Here is an 18553-nt window from a genome sequence, read left to right as displayed (position 1 = left end):
CCATCTCCTCCAAGGAGGAGATTTTAGAAAGGACTAATCTCTCCCCCTGTATTGTGGTGTACTGGGTACAATACAGGCTAGTGTCTAGAAAGATGCGGAACTAAATTCCAGTTCAGCACCTCATGAATGTTATTTTGAGCAAGTTGTTAATTTTTTCTGAACTTCAGGTTCTGAAAACTCAGTGTTTTAATACATTAGAGCTCTTCTTTTTCCTTCTTCCTTCCATCCTCCCCCTTCCAACTCCTCCACTTCCTCCTGCTCCTACTCCTCTTGTTTTTTATTGTTAATCATTACAAGGGGAAGATAGGAATAACAATAGTAACATCTATGTCACACATCTACGGTAAAGTTAAAAATCATAATAAATCTTGCCAGGCTTGGGGGCACCTGAGTGACTCAGTCGATTGAGCATCAGACTTGATTTTGGCTCAGGTCATGATCTCAGGGTGGTGGAATAGAGCCCCAGAGCGAGCGCCATGCTCAGTGGGGAGTCTGCTTGTCCCTCTCCCTCTGCTCCTCCTCCTCCTCCTCTCTCTCTCTCTCTCTTTCAAATACATAAATAAATAAAATCTTGCCAGGCTCTTACTAAAATCATTGCAACCTACAGAGCTCACTGTTTAAGCTAAGACATCAGTGTAACACTTTTAACTCTTGTTTTCTGTTTTTTTCATACTTAAGGATAGAATTAATCAAATTTGTTTTTTGAAATTTATACAGCTAATGCTCCAATTGGTGTATATGTAGCCACTCAAGGACTTCTTAGTTTCATGAGGTTTCAGAGGCTGTATTTTCCCCACCCTGACTGATGCTCAATCCTCAGAGCCTCTGCCTCTTGGGAGATTTTACTATTATCACACACACAGGGACAACACAGTATAATAGTCAGGAGAATAAACACTAGTGTTAGACTGCTTTTTCTTTTCACATCCTGGCTCTATGATTTTCTAGGTGTATGATCCTATGACAATTATGGAAACTGAGAATGCTTATCTGTGGAGTAGGGATAATGGAAAGAATACATAATGCTTAATGTTGTGAAGACTAATAGCATATGTGATACACTCAGAACACCAGACACATACTTAATTGTGAACTATTATTTATATGGTTATTAATTGTCCAGAATAAAAAATCCTGTTAAGTAGAGGTCTTTGCCTGGTATGTAGAGCTTTTAAAAGTAAATTCCTCTCTCAAAAAAAGAGCCTCTAAACACTTGCTCAAGCATAAGCAGTTCTTGTTTTTCATGTGTCCCCAGATTTCATCCCAAATTTTTTTTCAGATATATTAGTCCTCATAGAAAATCTAGGGAAACATGTATAGAGGGAATTTCCTTTATGAAAAAAGCTGTTCTTTGCTAAAAATTGTACCAGATGCTTTGGAGGTGGGGGGAAGCTTTGATTCAAAGAGGAGATTGGTGAGAAATGAATTCTCTTGATATTTTTTCCTCAATTTTTATTAATTTGGTATAGTACAGGATGCTTTTGCAAACAGTTGTCCATGCTCAGGCATTTTTATTTTTCTCTTTTTATTGTTTTCTAATTTTACACTCAACTTCAGACAATTCGTCATGCTCTGACTGTTTGTGATAAAGAAAGATTAAAATAAAGGTTTTTAATGTTCGGCAAATGACATTTTTTAAATGTTTTTAATGTTTGCCATTTTTGCTACTTTATTGGATGGACTAATTTAATTTTTTCTAGTTTTTTAAAGTAAGTGCTTTGAGACAAATTTGTCAATTTCTACATAAAAGAGTGCTTATTTTGTCTTAATAATGGAAGGAAATAAAACAAAACAGAAAGCAAATTTAATCTGTAAAACATTTTCCTTGGTAAGTAGACATAGATGAAAGCCTTAATTTCTAGCTGGTCTTTAAAAGATGAAAATTCCCCAGTATGTACAGATGGGAAGATTCCAAAATGGGGCATCATTTTTAAGGACAGCATCAAATCTCAAGTGTCCAGAGGAATCTTATTTTTAAAAATCACTTCTGAAAGAATGTCACTTCTGACTTCCGGTCTTTACCCCACTCTAGATGGATCCAGTTTGGAGATGAGGTTGATGAACGGCGGAAACCAGTGTTCTGGCAGAATAGAAGTCAAGTTCCAGGGACAGTGGGGAACAGTGTGTGATGACAACTTCAACATAGATCATGCTTCTGTGGTTTGTAAACAGCTCGAATGTGGAAGTGCTGTCAGTTTCTCTGGTTCAGCTAATTTTGGAGAAGGTTCTGGGCCAATCTGGTTTGATGATCTTGTGTGCAGTGGAAATGAGTCAGCTCTCTGGAACTGCAAGCATGAAGGATGGGGAAAGCATAACTGTGATCACGCTGAGGATGTTGGAGTGATTTGCTTGGGTAAGGACTTGATCTGGGTTCATTCGGTGCTTCCTGAGAGGACAAAAGAAAGGGGGAAAGGTTCTTAAAAGCCTGAACTCTTCCCAACATAATGAAGCCTGCTTCCTCAATCACCTAATTGTGACCTAATTTCAGGTTCCCCATCTGATACCTGTGGAGATTTTTCTTTAACTGAAATGAAAATAACTAGGTTAGGGAGTAAGGATGAACAGTGAAATCAAGACCCAAGTCATGAGGATAGAAGGAGGTGTTCAGAGAATAATCCAATCCTCCCTCCTCCCCTATTCCCCCCAGAAAAAGAGAAGAAAAAGAAAAAGAAAAAAAATAGCTTAACTAGCAAGTTGTGCTTTGGGGATGAGTTTTTTCTTTTTTTTAATTTTTTTTTAATTTATTTATGATCATCACACAGAGAGAGAGAGACAGAGACACAGGCAGAGGGAGAAGCAGGCTCCATGCACCGGGAGCCTGATGTGGGACTCAATCCCAGGTCTCCCTGGGCCAAAGGCAGGCGCCAAACCGCTCCGCCACCCAGGGAGGGGATGAGTTTTAAAAACAAATCACAGCCTTTATTAACCTCTATTTGCAGAGTTTAACCTGCCCCTTCCCAAAATATTAGTTCAAATTCACAGAATCAAATGTTAAAAAGTAGTTTGGTTTTCTATTAAAACCTCAATTATGCTAGTGCTATGGTATGAACAGACTCTGTGTCTAGAGACTTTCATGCACCATGCTTGCACAGGGACAGTGGATTTATATGGGAAGGGGCGACACTCCTTTTTTCACTTGAGTTCTTAGTTTGAAGCAGATCCAGCATGTCCTGAATCCCAGAGAGCATTCAGAAAAATAAAATAGAGTAAAAATGTCCCTGTATTCATCAGATATCTTTTTTTTTTTTTCAAATGAAGAAAACTCCATTCAAATTAACTTTAAGGGAAGAGAATATTGACTCAGAAAACTGGGACATCCAGGAGGTACAGTTGGCTTCATACATAGCTAGATTCAAACATTGAAACAATGTCATGGGGGTTCTGGTCCTTTTACTATTTCTTAAATTGGCCTTTTGTTGCTGGACAACATGACCATCTATTGTTTGAACCATAAAGAATGGGATTCCTACAAAAAAGATGGATTTTGTTAGCTGAAGAAAGCAAAAGGGATTTGGGATAGAAAAAAGCAGAGGAATTGCCTTCCATTCCCATTTATCCACCAAAAGCTTTCTCGGTCCCCAATCAGCACATTTCTTCTCAATGCTGAGGACTCACAATAGACAGTATTGTAGCAGCAAAAACTAAAACTGCCAGTGGAAAGGAGCAACTTATTTATTGTAAGATATTGCTCAGGATCAAGCTCTGTTTTTTGAGGAATATAGATTGGGGGAAGATGAAAGTGGTAGTGATTAGGTCCCCTTTCTCTTTGTTAGCTTTTTGACTAAGGAACTGGTCACAAAGGGACCAGGCATATAACACAAACCAGGTAGTTATAGATAGGTAATGCAGTCAGAGGCAAAAGTCAATGTTGAGTCCTGGGCCTGAGTGTGTGAGTACCACCTACACATGCGAACGTATATTTAACTAGAAAAAAACAATTCTAAGAAAAACTCTGTGATAGTAAAACAAACAAATCTCTAGATAAAATTGAGCCCCTGCATCTCTTGTTAGGAACCTTTTTTTTTTTTTTTTTTTTAAGATTTTATTTATTTGAGGGGAGTGGGGCAAAGGGAGAGGAAGAAGCAGACTCTGTTGAGTGGGGATGCTGAGACAAGACCTGAGCCAAGGTCAGATGCTTAATCAACTGGGCTGGCCAGGTGCCCCAGAAACTCTTTTTATGGTACATGCTCTCTGTCCTGAAAATTCCCTTTAAAAAAATTATTATTGAAGCATCGTTAACATAAATGTTATATTGGTTTCAGGTGTACAACATATTGCTTCAATAATTCTATAAATTACTTGCCATTCACCACAATAAGTGTGGTCACCATCTGTTGCCATACAAGTTATTACAGTTTTATTGACTATATTCCTTATGCTATACTTTTCATCTCTCTGACTTATTTATTTTATAACTAGGAATGTGTACCTCTTCATCCCCTTTATCTATTTCACCCATCCCCTTGCCCACCTCACCCCTGGCAACCACCAATTTGTTCTCTATAGTTAAGAGTCCTTTCATTTGTTTTGTTTTTTAGACTCCACACATAAATGAAATCATATGATATTTGCCTTTCTTTGTCTGACTTATTTCACTTAACATTATACCCTGTAGGTCCATCCATGTTACAAATAGCAAGATCTCATTCTTTTTTATGGCTGAGTAATATTCCATTATATATACACATACATATACCACATCTTCTTTATCCATTTCATCTATTGATGGATACTTGGGCTGCTTCCATATCCCAACTAATTGTAAATAATGCTGCAATAAACATAGAAGTACATATATTGTTTTCAAATTAGCATTTTCTTTTTCTTTGGATGATAGCCAATAGTGGAATTACTGGATCATATGGTATTTCTATTTTTAGTATTTTTATTGTTTTTTATTTTAATTGCAGTATAGTTAACATACAGTGTTATATTAGTTTCAAGTGTACAAATTAGTGATTCAGCAATTCTACACATTACTCTGGGCTCATCATTATAAGTGTGCTCTTAACTCCTTCACCTCTTTCGCCCATCCCCCCACCGTCTTCCCCTCCAGCAACCGCTAACTTGTTCTCTATAGTTAAGAGTTGGCTTCTTGGGTCCCTTCAAAGTGAATTTTGAATTACCATGCTAACACGGTAAAATGGTAAGTTGTGTTTGCTTTTCATTCAGATTTTGTGAATATGAACATATTACAGGATTTACAGATGACTTTATTAACTGAATAGAAAAATTTTTAGAGCTCATTGTATTGGTTTTACAGCCAAATTATATTCTTGAAGTGATTTTATTAAAGTTACCTACAGTTTTCTAATAAAAAAAAAAAAGAGTTGGTTTCTCTCTCTCTCTACCTCTCTCTTTTTTCCCTTTGCTTATTTGTTTTGTTTCTTAAGTTCCACATATAAATGAAATCATGTGGTATTTGTCTTTCTCTGACTGACTTATTTTACTTAGCATTATCCTAACTCCATCCATGTTATTGCAAATGGCAAGATTTCATTTTTTATGGCTGAATAATAATATAATATAATATACCACACCTTCTATATCTACTCATCTTTCAACAGGCACTTGGGTTGCTTCCATAATTTGGCTGTTGTAAATAATACTGCTATAAACATAGGGATGTGTACATCCCTTCAAATTAGTGCTTTTGTATTTTTTGGGTAAATACCCTTAGTGCAAGTCGTGGATCATAAGGTAGTTCTATTTGTAATTTTTTGAGGAACCTCCATACTGTTTTCCATGATGGCTGCACCAGTTTGCATTCCCACCAACAGTGCAAGAGGATTCCCCTTTCTCACCAAGACTTATTTCTTATCTTTTTGATACTAGCCAGTCTGAAAAGTACTGTCTTCTTGCCTAAGCCATTCTTTCTCCACCTTTAATGATTTTCAGTGGTATTATATCACTGTTTTCTCTGTGACTGCTTATATTCCCCCTTATTCTTGTTTTTTTATCACTGATTTGTTTTGTGTCCCTCTTACAGATGGAGCAGATCTGAGCCTGAGACTGGTAGATGGAGTCACTGAATGTTCAGGAAGATTAGAAGTAAAATTCCAAGGGGAATGGGGGACAGTGTGTGATGATGGCTGGGATAGTAATGATGCTGCTGTGGTATGTAAACAACTGGGATGCCCAACTGCTGTCACCGCCATTGGTCGAGTTAACGCCAGTGAGGGAAGTGGACACATTTGGCTTGACAATCTTTCCTGCCAAGGAGACGAATCTGCTCTCTGGCAGTGTAGACACCATGAATGGGGAAAGCATTATTGCAATCATAATGAAGATGCTGGTGTGACATGTTCTGGTAAGTGAAAAGAAAAACAGTGAAGGAAAGACCTGTGTTCTTTAGGAGTAAGGATGAATATGAGATGTGAGAGATAGTAATATCTAATAATTTCCTTGTTGTAAGGAATCTTAAACGCATTCTTTTTAAACAGATTTTATCTATCTATCTAGAGAGAAAGAGAGAGAGAGATTGAGCACAAGTGTTGGTGGGGAGGGGGAAGGAGAATCTTCAAGCAGACTCTACACTGAGCACAGAAACCAACATGGAGGGATCCCTGGGTGGCGCAGTGGTTTAGCGCCTGCCTTTGGCCCAGGGCGTGATCCTGGAGACCCGGGATCGAATCCCACGTCGGGCTCCCGGTGCATGGAGCCTGCTTCTCCCTCTGCCTGTGTCTCTGCCTCTCTCTCTCTCTCTCTGTGACTATCATAAATAAATAAAAATTTAAAAAAAAAATTATAAAAAATAAAAAAAAAGAAACCAACATGGAGCTTGATCCCACAACCTTGAGATCAGGACTCCAAGAACACAACCTGAGCCAAAACCAAGAGATGGACACTTGACCAACCGAACCATCCAGCATCCTCATTCTTTATTTGACTAGTTTGGAGGGTTGTCTGTTTCCTGCAGTAATTATTCAGGCTGCTATTAGGAACCACATTTCAGATTCTAAGTCTACCTGGAGCTCTGAGACACAAAATGTTATGTCTTTTTAGAGAAATCTCTGTCTTGCTCATATTTCTTTGCCATTGACAATTTTTATTAACCCTTGAAACTATAATCCTGTTTCTGACCAAATTCATGGCCCATAGTGGCTGTTTAAAAAGCCAGGAGATGGATAAGCCATGATTTCCAGTGCCTCAGTATCTGGGAAGGAACAAGATAAAAAATACATCCTTTGGGAGCTAACTTCCAGATGCATCTGTAAACTAAGTTTATGTTTCATTTGCAGATGGATCAGACCTGGAGCTGAGACTTGTCGGTGGAGGCAGCCGCTGTGCTGGGACAGTGGAGGTTGAAATTCAGAAACTGCTAGGGAAAGTATGTGATAGAGGCTGGGGACTGAAAGAAGCCGATGTGGTTTGCAAGCAGTTGGGATGTGGATCTGCTCTCAAAACGTCCTATCAGCGTTATTCCAAAGTTAAGGCAACAAACACATGGCTGTTTTTAAGCCGCTGTAGTGGCAATGAAACTTCCCTTTGGGACTGCAAGAACTGGCAGTGGGGTGGACTGAGCTGTGATCACTATGAAGAAGCTAAAGTTACCTGCTCAGGTAAGACTTTATTTTCTTTTTTAAGATTTTGTGTCTTTATTCATGAGAGACACAGAGAGAGAGGCAGAGACATAGGCAGAGGGAGAAGCAGCTCCTTGTGGGGAGCCCCATGTGGGACTTGACCCCAGGACCCAGGATCATGACCTGAGCTGAAGGCAGATGCTCAACCACTGTGCCATCCAGGTTCCCCTCAGGTAAGACTTTCAATGAACATGCTAAGAAGCTGAATTCCAAGAGTATAAGTTTCTAGTAAGATCCTTGAAACTGATGAGAAACATTGGTCCTTATGACTAGATCTCACTTGAGAAATCAGAAAATACCTATTCCATCATGGGAGTTTCTGTCGAAATTATAATTCATTTTGTGCCTTGGTCACAGGTGTGACTTGTTTTTGTTCACTTTAGCTTTTGTGGTTTTTTTTTTCTTTTAAAGATTATATATTTATTTGAGAGAGACAGAGCATGTGGAGGGAGGGGCAGAGGGAGAGGGAGAGACAATCCCAATCAGACTCCCCCTGGAGCATGGAGCTTCAATCCCATGACCCTGAGATCATGACCTGAGCTGAAACTGAGTCAGGATGTTTCACTGACTGCATTACCCAGGTGCCCTGCCCTTGTTTTTGTTTTTTATTTAAATAACAGTTAAGGGAGCGCCTGGATGACTTAATTGGCTGAGCATCCAACTCTTGATTTCAGCTTAGGTCATGATCTCAGGTTCATGAGATTGGCCCTGCGTTGTGCTTGGGGTGGAGTCTGCTTGGGATTCTCTCTCCCTCTTTCTTTGCCTCTCCCCCAGCTTGCTTGCATGGTCTCTCTAAATAAATAAATAAAATCTTTTTAAAAAGTAAGTTAGTGTGGAGGGGGAGGGAGTGGGGGGATGGGGTGGCTGGGTGACGGGCACTAAGGAGGGCACTTGATGGGATGAGCACTGGGTGTTATACTATATGTTGGCAAATTGAATTTAAATAAAATATGTTTTTTTAAAAGTTAGTTAACATAACAGTGTATTATTAGTTTCTGATGTACAATTAACTATTCAACACTTACATTCAATACCCAGTGCTCTTCACAAGTGCCCTCTTTAATCCCATCTGCCCCATCCCCCTCTCTGGTAACCATTAGTTTGTTCTCTGTAGTTCAGAATCTGTTTCTTGGTTTACCTTTCTCTCTCTTCTTTTCCCTATGCTGGTTTGTTAAGAAACAAAACAAAACAGTTGAGTCATTCTTAAATCCATGGAAGTATGAAAGGTTAAGAAGGATTAAAATTTTGAAGGTAGAACTTAAATATGTCTTCCATGGGAATGTTACCAAAAGATTTTAAAAGTATGTTGGATAAACTGGCATGACTGAACCTTAGGCTATCTTTCTATGTAAGAATTTCTTCTTTCTGAATGTTTTTGTGTATTTCACTGCAACCTCTTTTAGAAGTTCCTAGGTAAGCTGTGAGTTGGCCTGGCTTACAGATAATCTCTTGTATTTTATGCTAATCACATTTATACACATGCTAATGTTGTTGAAAAGTGATGCCTTTTCAACAATTGTAAGGTAACATATTGACATAACTATTATTAATATGGTAAAAGAAAGACTTTAGGGAAAGCAACATATAAGTAAAACCATTAAACATGTAGAGATGTAGTCCTATGATGCTGTATGTCCACTAACCAATGGCTTTACCCTAGATACATCCTAACCTTAGATGTGCTCCTAGGTGCTTTCTCTGTTGTTATAAATTATGTCTCTTCTAGTTAGGTAGAAATTATCCTCTGACTGGAAAAAGATAATCTTTTAAGATACAAATTAGAATATACATATCTGCTTTTCAACCGTTCTTCTTTCCTTTTTTATTATATTTTATTTAATTATTTTTAATTAATTTATTTATTTATTTATTCACGAGAGACACAGAGAAAGAGAGGCAGAGAGAGAAGCAGGCTCCATGCAGGGAGCCCGATGCAGGACTCGATCCCGGGACTCCAGGATCACACCCTGATCCAAAGGCAGGCGCTGAACAACTGAGCCACCCAGGCGTCCCTTTTCTTTCTTTTTTTAAAGAGATTTCTTGATTAAGCAGTATATTCACATTTTGAGGGTTTTTGTGTTTGTGTGTTGTCATGTGTCCATTTTGTTCTTGTTCTTGTTTTATGGTTCACACTCTGAAATGAAAGTGTAAGAAGCTCTTCCTGAAAGATATCCCTAGCATCTGATTCTACTCTTCACAGACAACTTACATGGCTGGGGTATTCATATGTTCTTTATGAGATACTTTATTTAAATACGAACAAATCCATATATAAGTTTTAGTTCATTTTGTTGCTCAAATCGTGGCATATTATGTAAACTGTTCTTTAATTTTTAAAGACTTTATTGTTTTATTCATGAGAGACAGAGAGAGACAGAGGCATAGACAGAGGGAGAAGCAGGCTCCCTGTGGGAAATGGATCCCAGCACACCAGGATCACAACCTGAACCAAGGCAGACACTCACCACTGAGCCACCCAAGTGCTCTAACTGTTCTGTACCTTAGTATTTACTTAGTAAAATATCCTGACCATAATTTCATATCAATATTTAAAGACCTTTCTGAAATGACTTCTCTATCTATACATTTCTCTTCTTATCATTTATTACTGTGACTTTATATTTTTAATTTCTTTCATCAGGTAAAATTAGCTTTGCTTTGCTTTTTTTTTTTAAATGAACCAGCATTTGGATTTTTTAAGATTAATGCTGTTTTCATTTCCTAATTCATTAAAATTTGTTTCTCTATCTATTAATTCCTTTCTGATTTCCTACTGATTTAACTTCTTGAGTTCAGTGCCTAGTTAATGTTGATTCTTTCCTAGTTATTAATATAAATACATTATAGGTTTTCTACTGGGTATACCAGTGACTGTATCATATAATTGATGAACTGATGCTCTGTGAATCTGGGACATAGATCTACCTACAGTTGTAATGTGGTCATTGTGAATTGTTCTTTTTTGGTATTATAAAGTTTCCCCTTTTTCTATGGTTGAATGATTTTTGTTCTGAATCAAACTCATCTGATATTAATATCACAATTTTTGCTTCATTTACTTTCTATTCTCTTATTTTCAACCTTTATGAGTCATTTGTTCTAGGTGCATCACTTGTATTCATCATAGAATTCAGATTTATTTTAAAAATAACTCATGTATTATGCTACAACTAACTATGAACTATATTTCTCTACACAACTTTTTGGGGGACTTCGCTTGGGCTTCGTTTGGGCATGCATAGCATAATTGTATGTCTGATCATGTTTTCTAATTATTTTCCTATTAATTGTATTTTATATTAGTTAGTATTAAGTCCAGCAGCATCCAAAAGAAATCCAAATAAGAGTGGATAAAGAAAAAGTTTACTCCTTTCTCACTAAAACAAGTGAAATAGGTAAGCAGCTTAAGGCTGTTTGGGTGGTTCTATGGTCACCAAGAAGTACCTAGAATTATTTTTCTGTGGCAATTATCAAATCCTATTGGTCAGGAATGATAAGTTGTCCTAAAACTGAGTGAGTTCCCTAGTGAGCCCATCTGGTAGACCAGGTTCTGCCGTCTGAGAAGCTGTCTTCTGTTCCTTGTCCTTCATAGGCCCAGATGCTATTCTCAGGCCAGTTCCTTCTATTGCATGCTCTCCAGAGCCATAGCTGAGTGCAGTTTGGGGGCTGCACACCTTTCACAGCTCACTCTCTGCTGACATTGGTTCAGGGACCCCTGGATTGCTTTACAGGTTGAGTTACCATTGGCTGCTGTCAGCTGTCCTCAAAGTAGTGAAACAATTCTCTCCAAACAGCACACTTCTAGTTGATTTTCTTTCATCTAATGCCATCTGAAAATAACCACAATCAAGGAATATATGTATAAGCGTTGACCTATGCTGTGACCAGCTTCCTCTTAATTTATTGGCCACTCCCTAAGGTCATTTGCAACCAGGGGTTTGGGAGGAAAAACAAGACCTGACTCCTGTCTTTGCTGGGAGGCTCATTCTTTGTATGTGGAGTGTGAATTCTATTTTCTGCTAAGCCTACAGTTTTATTACCACCTCAGTTTGGGGGATGGTATACTTAGGGTTCTATTTTTTTTTTTTTTCAATTCTGCAAGTTCCAAATTATAGGTCTCTCAATTAGTTATGTATAGCAGCTGCTGGCAGAGCATACTTCCCTTATGAAATTGGTATTTTTCCTTCCATTTTTTTCTTGCAGTGTGGCTACTTCAAATCTGAGTTCATCTCTCTTAGAAGTGCTGAAATGGCAAGGAGGATTTATGTCATGCTAACATTCTGATTTTTTTTTTCAATTTTTTCTTCTGTGATTATGTTCCCTGATTTTTCAACTTCAATGAGTACATGGTTTTCTTTTCAAGGTGACATGTGTCCAATATCTTACCATGAATAACAAGGCATTAGCTTTCCAGACTATAATATCTGAGTTATTATATATTTTATCCATCCATTCCATTCAACCACATCCAAAATTTAGGTTTTATTACTTGAGCACTTTAGTTTTGGTAAAATATTCTGAATTATTTAAGATTCTATTCAACTACATTTAATCAAAATCCCAAGTAGTGTAAATTTGCAGCTATAGGGGAGCCCTTTTGTTTACAGAACTATATATATCTGTGTGTGTGTGTATACACACACATATATATTTTTTTGCTAAGTGTCATGTGTATTCTTTGCCTTCTTTTGTAAACTATTTTGTTATATTGTGTATTGTGTATATATTTTGTATATTTGTGTAGTTTTTAGAAGCTCTTCTACTTACATGGGTACAATAGGTTTTAGCACTCTTCTTGTTTTGTTAGAAATAGAATGTGTAATTTTGTTTCTTTTTTTAAAGATTTATTTATGAGAGAGGATGGGAGAGGGGCCAGGGGAGAGAATCCCAAGCAGACTTCCCACTGAGTGGGGAGCAGGAAGTGGAACTCCATTCCATGACCCATGAGATCATGACCCGAGCCAAAAAAAACAAGAGTTGGTCACTTAACCGAGCCACCCAGCCCCCACCTATAATTTTATTTCTTTTTTTTTTTAATAATTTTATTTCTTGATTTCTTGATTCTTTCAGAAGATTTCCAGTGGGGGAAATCATGGAATACTATCTCTGTGCCTGTGAAGTTCAAACTACAAATTCCATGATCTGTTTAGATTCTTAAAGTTCTTAGTTTTGTGGAGCACAGGGCTTTAGGGCTGAAAAGAACCAAAAACTCAATAAAGCAGGAAGCCTAGAAGGATAAAGCAACATTTTATCTCTGATGTGCAGTTTCTACAAACAGCCACAAACAGGTCTAAGAAAATTTGCTACAAAATTACTTTGAATCCCAGACATTTTGTTTGTGATGGCTGTGCATGGGTCATAGAGACCATCAGAACTTAAACAGTTCATATGAGTTGTGCTGTATTTACTAAGGTTTGAGAAATCATTTTGATACTAAAATGATTTAGACTTCTTCATAGTCTAGAAAGGAATAAATGATAAAAATGTGTTAATGCTTATTTAAATCATACTGTGTATTTTATCTATTACTAAACAAAAGGAAGTAATTCTAATGCATTCTTTCTCATGTTTGTTCTTCATGTCTTCATTTATTTAATTCTAGAGAAAGAAGGAAATACAAATTCAGTTACTTATGCCAGGGGGAAGTTTAAGTTATTGATCAAAGAAGCTAAGTACAGGTACAAAAATCAAATAAATGGCTTTTATAATAAAATAAAAAGGTTTAGCAGGAAAGAAATCTCTTAAAGGAGTAAATTTTGAATATTCTAACGATGTACACAGAATAAATGATATAAAGAAGTCAACTCGTGGTGTAGATTAATGTATTACTAACAGATTTATGAAGAAAAAAAAGCTGGAACGGAATCTTAAAGTCATTTCTACATGGAAGAATTTCCCTTTGCCCAGGATTCAAACATTTTAGGAAAAAGGAAGCAAGAGGATCTTTATAGTAGGACCTGTTTTCAAGTGTTTAACACATTTTCACCATGAGAGAGAAAATTATTTAGTTTGGTTTAACTTTTTGGTTTGTTTTCACACAGGCTGTGTTTTATTTTGATCCAGATGAGAGAGCAAGAGGTTACAAGAAGGTGACTTGGGCTCAGTCTAAGAAACTGCCTTTATTTAAAATAAAGTTTAGATCTCTCCCAAAGTGGAATCGGATCAGATCAATACTAGCTAATGATATCTTAGAGGAATTTCATGCTCAAATAATGATATAACAAGAAGAAATTAAGGACTCCACTCAAGAATTTTTCATTATTTGTGGGGTAGGGGCATTATATGCTTTAAACTTGAAGCTGTGTTTAGAAAGTATGTTCTTCAACTCACTTTTGGATAGAAACTTGCTTTTAAATATTAAATGGGTAAGTGGTGAAATTTTGACATGCTGGGGTATTTTATACTGCTACAATACAGAATATAGTCAGATCTGAAACAATTTTGGAAAGTGGCAAGTACTGATAGGATATCTGTGTCATACTGAGAGTAATGTCAAGGGAATTAGTGATGTTTGACAGTAGGCATTTCTAAAAGATGGATGCCCTTTAGAAGGTCCTTCAAATGCACTTTCTTTCTTTAAAAAATTAAAGGAAATAGTTTGTAGTTCCCAAATAATTTGAATTATCTCTGAGTATGTTAAAAGAAACTCTTACTTACCTTGATGATTGTATTCCTCAATTTGGCAGAGTGTCTTAAAATCTGAGCTCCATTTCTTTAGCTTTATTTCTGGTGTCTTTAGGTTTTAAATCCCATCCATACTAAATTATTTATAATTCCTCAATTACACCATGCTATTTCATGACTATATCCTTTATTTTAATTTAATTTTATTTCTTTTTTAAAGAGGGAGAGCAAGGGAGGGGCAGAAGGAGAGAGACAATCTTAGTAGGCTATACACCCAGAGCCCATCATAGGGCTGTCTTATGGCCCTGAGATTATGACCTGAGCCGAAGGCAGACACTTAACCAATTGAGCCACCAAGGTGCCCCTGGACTTATCATTATTTGAACATGTATGTCTTATGCTCACCTGTGTTCTTGAGGGCAAGGGTGATCAATAAGAAATTGAGCAGCCTTGAAAAGAAGTAGCTTTTCCCCAGGTACATAGGTTGGGAAAAACATTATAAATGGAGAGTAAGTTTCTGCAGAAGCACAGAAGAATAGCATGACCAGGATTCTTTAAGGCTGGAGCATCAGGTACAATTGATAAAGTAATAGACATGAAAGCTTTAAAGGTGACATCATAAAGTATTTTAAAGAATGTTAAGATTTAGTATTTATCATCTCTCTTTAATTTTAATAGATGGGTGACATTGGAGAATCTATCAAAGCTCTCTGTGCTTCAATTTCCTCAAAAGAAAAATGGTAGTATAATAATGCCTGCCTCACAGGAATTACACAGCAAGTGACCAATACCTGTTAACTGCTATGGTTACAATTATTATTAGTAGTAGAAGTAGTATCTATTTTCACTGATGGACTGAAATGTGACATACTTTTTAGCCCACCTGAATGTCTAAAATATTGTAGGTCCTTAAAACTATTTGCTGAAAGGATAAATTATTGCATAAATAGCAAAGATGCATTGAATAGTCTGCCCCAAAGACAAAGAAATCATGTGAAAATACTTGAAGTGTAATAACATATCTGTGGTCATGCCAAAGATATATTAGAAAGAGGGCTTAGAAATAAGATTACTTAGACTTGCAAAGGTTTACAAGACATATGATGACAAATTACATTAAAGCAGTAGCAACAGGGATTCCTGGGTGGCTCAGTCATTTAAGCATCTTACTCTTGGTTTTGGCTCAGACTTTGATCTCAGGGTGATGAGATCGAGCCCCAAGTCCGGCTCCACACTCAGTGGGGAGTCAGCTTGAGATTCTCTCTCTCATTATCCCTCTGCTCCTCCTCCGCTCACTCTCTTCTCTCTCTGTCTCTCAAATAAATAAATGTCTTTAAAAAAAATTGTAGCAACAAATAAGGAGGAGAAATATCCTGGAGGACTGACAACCTTGGTGATTTTTAACATGAGCAGTGTATTGTGAGGGTCAGGATTCTAGGCTCTGGAACATATTGTAGACCTTTAAATTCTGCTCCTTCTGTAACTCTCTATATGATCAAAGCAAATTACTACACCTCTCTGTTTCAGTTTCCTTGTCTGTAAAATTGGAATGATGTTAATAATTATCCCCTGAGGAGATTGTAAAGATTAAGTGAAATTATGTTTGTTCGATATTTAATAAAGTGCCATAGATAAAATAAGTGCTCATTTAATGTTCACTACTGTCATTATCATTACCATTAATTATGAGATAAAGAAGTGAGATAAAGAAGTGGTTCAATTTTAAGTGATTCTAATTTGGTCTGGATATCATTAATTGAGTAAAGAAGATGTGGCCATGTCAGTAAAATAATTCCTTCAATTTTGAACACCTTATATTCTGATGTCCAAGTAGGTATGTTTATGAAATTTAAAACATATATATGAAAATATATTTATTGGCAGTTAAGAGAAGGTGAGGGAGTTGAGGATAGAATTTTGGTCAGGAAATATATGAAAGGTTCTGGTAAAGCAGGTTTAGACAGGAAGGAGAAAACAGGAGTATCTCATGTATCAAGTGTAACATATATCAAAAGGAAGAAGAAATCCCAGGTTCAATTTGAAAACAAGAAGTATATTGCAACACTTTATATAAAACCATTCAGAAAGGCTGGGGCCAACACCAGACTGCGATGGGTACAGAGTGGAATATAGAGCTAAAAAATAAAAAGAGAAGATATATATATATATATATAATTTATGGTTTTAGGAATAATGTACACAAATATTAAAAGGAAAGAGTTATCATGCTTCTGGGGATGGTTGACGCCAAGAAGCAAGGTTCTAAAATTCTCTCAGATGAATTGGTCCAGTAAGGAATGGGGAGATCTAGAATTTGCTATGCCCAACTCTAGGCAGAAAAGCCAAGGGGAACAAGTATGGAAAATCATCAAACATCCCGGCCTCCCCTTTCCAGTCCCATCATGAAGGTAAGTCTGGGAATCATGGCATTTCTCACTGAAATATTATTATTTTTTCAAAAAAGCCCACAGGGAACCCAGACTAGTTGGAGGAGATATTCCCTGCTCTGGTCGTGTTGAAGTGAAACATGGTGACACATGGGGCACCGTCTGTGATTCCGACTTCTCTTTGGAAGCTGCCAGTGTGCTGTGCAGAGAGTTACAGTGTGGCACAGTCATCTCCATCCTAGGGGGAGCTCACTTTGGAGAAGGAAATGGACAGATCTGGGCTGAAGAATTCCAGTGTGAGGGGCAGGAGTCCCATCTTTCACTCTGTTCAGTAGCCTCTCGCCCAGATGGGACCTGTAGCCACAGCAGGGATGTTGGAGTCGTCTGCTCAAGTGAGACCCAGAGAACTTGTTCAATATGTTCCCATACCACGAGGAGGGTGGGGTTAGGTAATCACAGACATCTTTTTAAAAGCCCCATCTCCTTCCAGGATACACGGAAATCCGCTTGGTGAATGGCCAGTCCCCGTGTGAAGGAAGAGTGGAGCTCAAGATACTTGGGAACTGGGGATCCCTCTGCAACTCTCACTGGGACATAGAAGATGCCCATGTTTTCTGTCAGCAGCTCAAATGTGGAGTTGCCCTTTCTATTCCGGGAGGAGCACATTTTGGGAAAGGAAGTGGTCAGATCTGGAGGCACATGTTTCACTGCACTGGGACTGAGCAGCACATGGGAGATTGCCCTGTAACTGCTCTGGGCGCGACGCTGTGTTCTGCTGGGCAAGTGGCCTCTGTAATCTGCTCAGGTAAGCGGCTGAAGGACAGCCAATGATGAGCCCTTCTCATGGTGGCATGCCTTTAGAGCAGGTGTATCTACAGGGATGAAGGACAAAAGCCAAAGGGCATGATCTATTTTAAGGGATCATGAGCATGCTAGGATATCAACCTCACGTGTCTTTTTAGAAGGAAAGTAAACTTAATTTTCACAAACCTCATAATTACCTACCTGGTGCTTACCATGTACTGGCCCTTCTCAAAGCACCTGATTTATTCCTAGCCGGGTTGACCTACCATCTTCCCCTCCCTCTGAAGCTGTTTGTTCTCAACTCATCTGTCTGACGCTCTATCAGTTCTCCCTTCCTCACCCTAACTTTGCTGTACCTTGTATGACTGAGCAATTTGGTGTTTGCAGGAAATCAGAGCCAGACGCTATCCCCATGCAATTCAACATCTCTGGACCCAACAAGATCTACCACTTCGGAAGAAAGTGCTGTTGCTTGTATTGGTGAGAATCAGTGGCCAATCTATAAAAATGATCTTAATCCTTAAGAGTGCATTTTATTAATATTGCAATATTAATATTTTATTTTCTCTTTCCAGCGAGTGGGCAACTTCGCCTGGTAAATGGAGGCGGTCGCTGTGCTGGGAGAATAGAGGTCTACCATGAGGGCTCCTGGGGCACCATCTGTGATGACAGCTGGGACCTGAGTGATGCCCATGTGGTGTGCAGACAGCTGGGCTGTGGAGTGGCCATTAATGCCACTGGCTCTGCTCATTTTGAGGAAGGAACAGGGCCCATCTGGCTGGACGAGGTGAACTGTAATGGAAAGGAATCTCATATCTGGCAATGCCGCTCACACGGCTGGGGGCAACACAACTGCAGACATAAGGAGGATGCAGGAGTTATCTGCTCAGGTGAGTTCTGCACATAATCTCTGGTCACAATTACCCAAGAGGGACTGAGAAGGGGCCCCAGGAAGTGAAAGATATTAACCTGAGAAAATTCCCTGGAAAGCAGGTTTAGAGGGAACTATTGTTAGAGTCAGGGTCCAGAAGTGTGGATTTGATTGATTAATGCTATCCCATGTGCAAGGTAGGGTAACATCAGAGAGAGAAAAATACAGACATCGGCTTCCATATCATGAACATGACAACAAAACTAAGATAGAGAAATCTTTTA

The 18553-nt window shown here is 38.1% G+C and overlaps 1 protein-coding gene across 2 annotated transcripts in view; it reads left to right on the top strand.

Annotated features, from left to right (window-relative positions):
• The window catches only part of CD163 (CD163 molecule), a 30632-nt gene that overhangs the window by 3873 nt on the left and 8206 nt on the right, over positions 1 to 18553 (top strand). For both annotated transcript variants that reach the window (NM_001313793.1, NM_001048020.1), the window contains 7 exon segments: positions 2033 to 2353; positions 5990 to 6310; positions 7242 to 7562; positions 16672 to 16986; positions 17085 to 17399; positions 17786 to 17878; positions 17974 to 18288. In NM_001313793.1, the coding sequence (NP_001300722.1) occupies positions 2033 to 2353; positions 5990 to 6310; positions 7242 to 7562; positions 16672 to 16986; positions 17085 to 17399; positions 17786 to 17878; positions 17974 to 18288 (2001 nt within the window).

This window comes from Canis lupus, chromosome 27, assembly GCF_011100685.1.
Source record: "Canis lupus familiaris isolate Mischka breed German Shepherd chromosome 27, alternate assembly UU_Cfam_GSD_1.0, whole genome shotgun sequence".
Taxonomy (NCBI): domain Eukaryota; kingdom Metazoa; phylum Chordata; class Mammalia; order Carnivora; family Canidae; genus Canis; species Canis lupus.
This window is presented reverse-complemented; position numbering and strand designations above follow the sequence as displayed.